This window comes from Eptatretus burgeri, chromosome 12, assembly GCF_056783735.1.
Source record: "Eptatretus burgeri isolate ZD-2024b chromosome 12, Ebu_testis_v1, whole genome shotgun sequence".
Taxonomy (NCBI): domain Eukaryota; kingdom Metazoa; phylum Chordata; class Myxini; order Myxiniformes; family Myxinidae; genus Eptatretus; species Eptatretus burgeri.
The window spans coordinates 1,882,646-1,889,327 of NC_140972.1; the positions used below are offsets into that span (position 1 = coordinate 1,882,646).

General features: G+C 41.1%; 1 protein-coding gene across 3 annotated transcripts in view; it reads right to left on the minus strand.

Moving 5' to 3' along the window:
* The window catches only part of LOC147014973 (proton channel OTOP2-like), an 89,163-nt gene that overhangs the window by 81,449 nt on the left and 1,032 nt on the right, over nucleotides 1-6,682 (minus strand). For all 3 annotated transcript variants that reach the window (XR_015050170.1, XM_085849235.1, XM_085849236.1), the window contains exon 2: nucleotides 5,339-5,801. Coding sequence is in view for 2 of the 3 variants with exons in the window: in XM_085849235.1 (XP_085705361.1) it covers nucleotides 5,339-5,801 (463 nt within the window). In the remaining variant the exon portion in view is untranslated. The remainder of the gene's footprint in view (nucleotides 1-5,338; nucleotides 5,802-6,682) is intronic.

The following is a 6,682-nucleotide window of genomic DNA, read 5'->3' on the forward strand; positions in this document are numbered from 1 at the left end:
TGGGGGTCTCGTCTGCTCTCATTAGTTGCTAGACCTTGAAGATCCTACGGTGTCCTTCGCCTAGAGTTGGCGAGCTATCACCGGCACCATGAACAAATTCCAAATTCCTGCTCTGACCAGCAGAGGGCATTGCATCAGCAGCAAAACCATGCTCTCAGCCAATGATGCTACCCCACAGCCCTGTCTTGCAGATGAACAAAAAAGGAGATGGGGTTGTCAAGCAAAATCTGGCTTGTTTCATGAAATCCAGGTATTGCCAAGAAGCATGTTGCTTGTGTAAGGTTGTGGGGAGGGGTGGGGAGTTTAAAAAAAAAAAAAAATTAAAAAAAAAAAAACAAGAAGCCTTGGGAGACGTGTGAGTTCGGAGAGAAAGGAACAGGGTTGAGGATTTGGAGATAGAAGTTTGAGTAAGGAATAAAGGGTGTGTTTGGAACTTAGAGGAAGGATACAGAGAGAGTGTGGGGGTTTAATTTTTTCACATTCATGTTTTTCATGTGACAATGACCACCTAATAAAATATGCGATCCACAAATCCACCCTTCATCGCACTTTCATTCCTAATGGTTTCAGAAGTTAAAGATCAACAAGCTCTTTGTATCAATATCTCACTGTTGATGAGTAGAGTGTCATCGTCGGTTAACTTGGTCCAAATGAAAGAAAATTAAAAGAAATTCCTGAAGTAGAAATTCGATTGTTGCTAAGCGGAGATAGCATGCCGGCCCTCTCCAGGCCTAGGTGAAAGCCTGAATTAATGATGGTATCGATTTCAATATTTCTGCACAAGTCCTCAAAGGATATGTTCATTCCTGGTTACAGTAACATTTTCCAAGATTTCGAGATTGTGTCATCAAAAGCACTTTTAACTCCTCGAAAGACCAAATACGATTGAGGTCCCAGGAATGTCGTGACAAAGTGAATGTTGACAGCATGTGTTGTTGCATTAAAGAAGGCAAGATGGGTGTGTAATGGCATAATAATGTCGCAAGTTATTCCTCGGTGTCAGTGTATTAACAAGGGAAAGGAGGAAGTTGTGCAACATTGTTCAAGCATTCGTATTATGCAATGTGTCCTTTCAGGAAAGCACATGAAATCCAGGTATTTCCAAAAAATAAAAGAGTCAGGTGATTACAACATGCGGTGAGCTTTCATGATGAAACCACCTGCTAGTATAGAAGGACTTCATCACCGCATTAAATTGTTTCCAAACTTTCATCAGTGTGAAACAGTATGAATGGTGACATGATTTACAGGGTGTCCATAAAGTCTCTTTACAATTTAAAAAATTTATTACAAAGACAATTGATGGGATGTTTTTATCAGATTTGTTCAATGTACTCAGTGATTATCAAAGTTCTCTTTCTATGGGGTTATGTTAAAGATATCGTGTATCGAACAAAGATACGGGACATCAACGACCTGAAGCATCAACGACCCATCAACGACCTCAGGATCACTGAGGCCATTGCCACCATTGATGGTGGCAGGCCATTGCCACTACAGCGAACATGGCAGGAAATCGATTACAGTCTTGTTGTGCTTCGTGCAACTAATGGTGCCCATATAGAAGTGTATTATATGAGGAAAAAAAAACTTCAATATCTACTCCTCATTTTGTAATAATTTCCACAGGTTTGTCTATTCATTTGCTTTTGTAATAATTTTTTTAAATTGTAAAGAGACTTTATGGACACCCTGTATTACTCTGGTTAAAGTGTTATCGAAAATGATTTTTCGGCATTCACTGTTCTGCTTGCCACGGGAGGGGGTGGGTAAGTGGCCTACAGGTAGGGACAAGGCTACAGAATGTGATGCGTTGAAGTTTGTTTTTTGGTGATATCTCCGGCTCATGAAACACATTTGCTCATCTGCGTAAGTCTGCACCGTAATCATTTTACAGGAAGTCTTGGCCTGGTGTCTTGTTCAGAACGCTTTGTCAACTGTCACATTACGTGCAAGGACAAGCCTAAAATGCAATTACATAAGCTGGTTGTTTGTGCATTTGATGGCATTCAGTAAAGAAAGCAGGACAACAAAATTAGTGAGAGCCATTTCCTGATCTGAATGCACACTTAAAGAAGATAACCATAAATAGTGATTAAAAAATGTAAAAAGATAAGTCAAACCAGGTGACCTCTCAACTCGTCATAAATACACGCAAGGACGGTGCAAAGCAATGGACAATGAGATGTATAACAGTAAATGGTATGAATGTTGAATTACCAGGTAGGTGTGGGCAAATTATCCAATGTTACACCAGGTGTTGATGACAAACTGATTTATCTGCCTCATGCTCTCGATATCCGAGCAGAGGTCAATCGGTTCGTTTGATGTAGCAAAGACACTCAAAAAGACAAAGGTCATGTAGCAAAGACACTCAAAATTATTCTTCATATTCATCTAAAAGAGTACTTAAAATGGCAGAACAGATTCAAAACATGAAAATAATGAAGATCTTCACAAGCTAAAGTGCAGCACCCGCGATAATTACCTTCAATGGTTGACAATGTCGATGAAAGTTAGACGCGTTCATTCTGGTGATCCAACGGGTTAACAGGAAGCTATTGCGTTATTAGCACATGTCGGTCTTGGTTATGAACTCATTGTTGCTCAGCAGTCCCTCATTTGGCTTTTACTCTCATCAGCTAATTTCGAACCAAAATCTCTCCAAATCATTCACACAATTACAACGTGTGTATCCATTGGCAAAAAAGCATCCAACATCAGTCGCACCTGACATTCTTCAACTTCCTGATCTGTTTCCACCATGCAGTGGATTAGGAAAAAGATCGAGCAGCGTATTCCAAGAGCAGACATGACTGATGTTGGGTCCTGCTTGCTCATCACAAAGCAGAGCACCACATTCCTACATTTGCTTCAAAAATTCAGGTCCACATCCCTCACTGACCCCATTTAAATCCTACAGTCCGCCTTCTGGAAAATTTGTAATTTACTCCTGAGAAGTAGCAAAACCTCTGAACCAATCCTGGTGGAAATTGGCAATCAGGGTTTCAAAGTCTGCACTTGCTCTTCCCTCTGTTCCACAAGTTCATCAGGTGCTGCCTGCTTTCTGCAGAAATTACTCAAACAAAATAAGGCTTCCAAAAAAAAACAATAGTAAATAAAAACAAACCACAGACAATAAAACTTTATCAGTGTTGATGAATAAGGTGGGCTGGCAGAATGGCCGTCAGGTACTCACACTCACCTGTAAGCGGTCGAGCCCGAGTACAAATCCCAACCCACTACAAACTGTCATCCCGGTGTTTCACAGGCAGAGAGATTCATCAATGTGTGAGCCATTCCTCGGATAGACGGTAGAATGGATGTTCCCTATGCTGACATTAGTTGGTGAATGTTAGAGATCCCATGGCGTCGTTTGCAAAGAGTAGGCGAGCTATCGCCAGCACCATGAACAAATTCCAAATTCCTGCCATAACCTTCGTCGAACGTCAGACCTGACTATCTTTTTGAAACAGTGAAAGACTTGAGCCAAGCTTCCCCTGGCTAACTGCACAACAACGTGTGAATCATTGTGGCCATAGTAGAATAAGAAGCACGAGTTTGTCAGGTGATTGAATTGATGTGATACATGCTCCCAACTTCGAACAGCCACAGGCAGGTTTTAGCTGAACATAGGTAAATGTGTCACTTCTTGACATGTAGTCCTGTTTGCCAAGTTCCTCCGTGGCCTTTACACTTTGTTTGCACATTTTTACATTTAAAAAAGTGCATTTAGCCAGACTTGATACCTAAATGGTTAGTGTACAAATGCTCTGATTTTGCTGGGGTGGCGGTTCAAACCCTGGCCGAGTCATACCAAAGACTATATAAAATGGTGCCCAGCATTTAAAAAGAATAAAGCACAGACAAACAACCACAGGTTGGCAACCATTCAGCAGGCTTGATGAGTCTAATGGCCTCCTTTGAATTGAAGATCCTTGCAAGGAAGCTCACATGACCTCTGCCACCGAAGGTGGGGAGAGGTTGTGTTTTCACCCCTATTTGTCTGCCTGTCTGTTTGTGTGTGTGCCTGTGTCTCTGTCGGCAGGATATCTCGAAAAGTTATGAACGGACTCAGATGAAACTTGGTGGACAGGTTGGGTGTGTGGCAAGGATGAATTGATTAGATTTTGGTGAAGATCCAGATCCGGCCTATCAATGGGATACAAGACATAAACTGTTCAGCCTTGCGGAGGTATGCGCTCCACGAAATGCTTTCTTGAGACCAGTTTTGATCTGGGCTTTCTTTCCTTTTTTTTTAATTTATTTTCTGCACCACATGAAGAAGCTGCAACATCATGAGCTATTTTCTGCAATTATGATAACTCAAGGCCTATAGCTCAGGCTGTTAACCTTAACCTTGCAACTTGTATGTCGAAATTGGCCTTCAAAGGCAGATATCAGGTTCACTAATTCCGGTTAAGCCAAAATATTTATATGTCACATTCCCTCGTTGCAGTGTACAAGGATTATGTATATGCTGTGTCACAAACTGTGGCTTTCCACTTTGAGACGGGATTCTTACATCCGAACAAAGCATTGTGAAGTCAAGCTCAGAGTATCATTAATAGCTTCTGGCAAGACTACGAAAGAGATGCCTTGCAATGCCTTCTTGATAGAGATACGTTGGTGGCCTCTTGGTCTAATACCATCTGTTGTGAGGTCTCAAATCTGCTCTTTCCTATTAAATAAGGGGCTACAGTATATGTGTATATATATATATATATATATATATATATATATATATATATATATATATATATATATATATATATATGTACATATGATTGAACCCTCCCATGCTCCTCTAGCCAAAGTAGTTGCATAAAGCAACTTACTTACACAAGGTAAGTGCTAAACTAGCCAACAATAATCCTAGCCACCTGGGTGTAGTCGATGAGGTGAGAGCTGATTGGCTATTCCCTCCAATCACAGGTGAGAGATGTGGGTGGGTCTTGTATATACATATATATATATATATATATATATATATATATATATATATATATATATATAATGAATGATGTCATACTTTGTTACACTCTTACTCTCCTGCTGATGATGGTTGAAAAAGTCCCAAATCTACATATAATAGTTGACAATATGAATAGTGAATACTTACTAAAATTATCTCAATATGAAGGTCAAGGTTCAGCACTCCCTTGATTACAAGACCACAGAATTTTACTTCACAGCAAAGACTGTACAGGGAACCATGTTTGTCACATAATATGTTAAGTTCTCAGGTTATCCCTCAATATTAACTGCACTTACATCTCCCTCATTTACTCCATGTTTCTTTCCTTGCAACTCATCCTTAGTTTGCACAAAAACCAACCTTTCAGCCAGAGAGCTCCAGCATGATGATCTTTTGGTGTTGTATACCAGTGATTGCGTGCAATGCACGTGCTGAAGACAATCATCCAGACCATAGAGATCGCCATGATAATGGTCAAGAACAGATTCACCTCCTTATGGCTGACTGTGCTCTTGCCATCAAAAATCTGAGCAAACTTGAGCGCACTTCCAAACGCCACAAAGTTAAACGCGTATAATGCTGACAAGTGCATGCTGACTCGGTTCTTCTTGATAGGTTGCCGAGGCCCTCCTGGCTCCGAAGGAGGGCTCACCTCAGAAGGTGGTACAGCCGGTGGTCCAGAGTTGAGACCGTTTTCCACCTTGCCGCGTTGCTCCTGCATCGCGTAGTTCGAGTTTTCAATGGAGTTCTGCATCTCGTCGTAGCAAGGAAGCGAGGTTGTCGATTCAGACATATTCCTGATGACTTCTACGGCTGCATCATGCTGTCAACAAAAAAGATATCAACGCATTTATTAAAACCTCTGAACTTTGCTTCAAAACAAACACGGCCATTCATTTTTGCAGCTGGAAATTGTGAATAACCAACATATTTTTGGCGAAATTTCAACAATTCATTGATGTCTCAAAGTTACGTTAAAAATGGAAATAATTTATTTCGAACGAATCTCTTTTCGACGATTGTTGTTCCAAGCTGTTCACAGATGAGCCACAGGTATGATGGGATAGCTGAGAGGTAATCCAATGGTCTTTGAGTGATCTGCTCTGGATTTGATTACCGTACGCAAGTCAGAATCCTGTCTCATAGAGAAGGCAGAAAGCTGGCTGTCACATTTACCGGCATCGACTTGCAGAAAATAAAGTTCCCTCAGTACCATTTAAGGAGCTGTGCGATGACACCGAGGGTCAAAATGACACGAACGGTCAAACCGCGAACTGCTGTTCTGGTGAAACGCTGCTTCAGCTGCACCTTGCACCATGGAGTAGCCACCTGACCTGTGCGGCGGTAAATTATCATCAAATATTCATGAGCGGTCGTGAGTACCCCGATGGCCCCCCGGAGATGTATGACAGCAACAAAAAAAATAAGTTGTCCAAATGTCACACATAACCATCATGATCGATGTTCATGCACAGAACAAACACTTGTGGACGTTTAAAATAAAAACATCGTGAAGTCAAGGCAAGTCTTTGTTTTTCTTGAAGGGGATTAATTTTTGACGTTTTTAACTTTTACGTTTCTGGATCTTTATCTTGCAATCGGAGTAACTTGGTAAGCAGCCATTCCTCTTGCACGACTTGCACGTGGATTCCTGAAAAGCTTTTTTGAGGAGCGCCAGATGCAGCCTTTTGTAACGTACGAGAA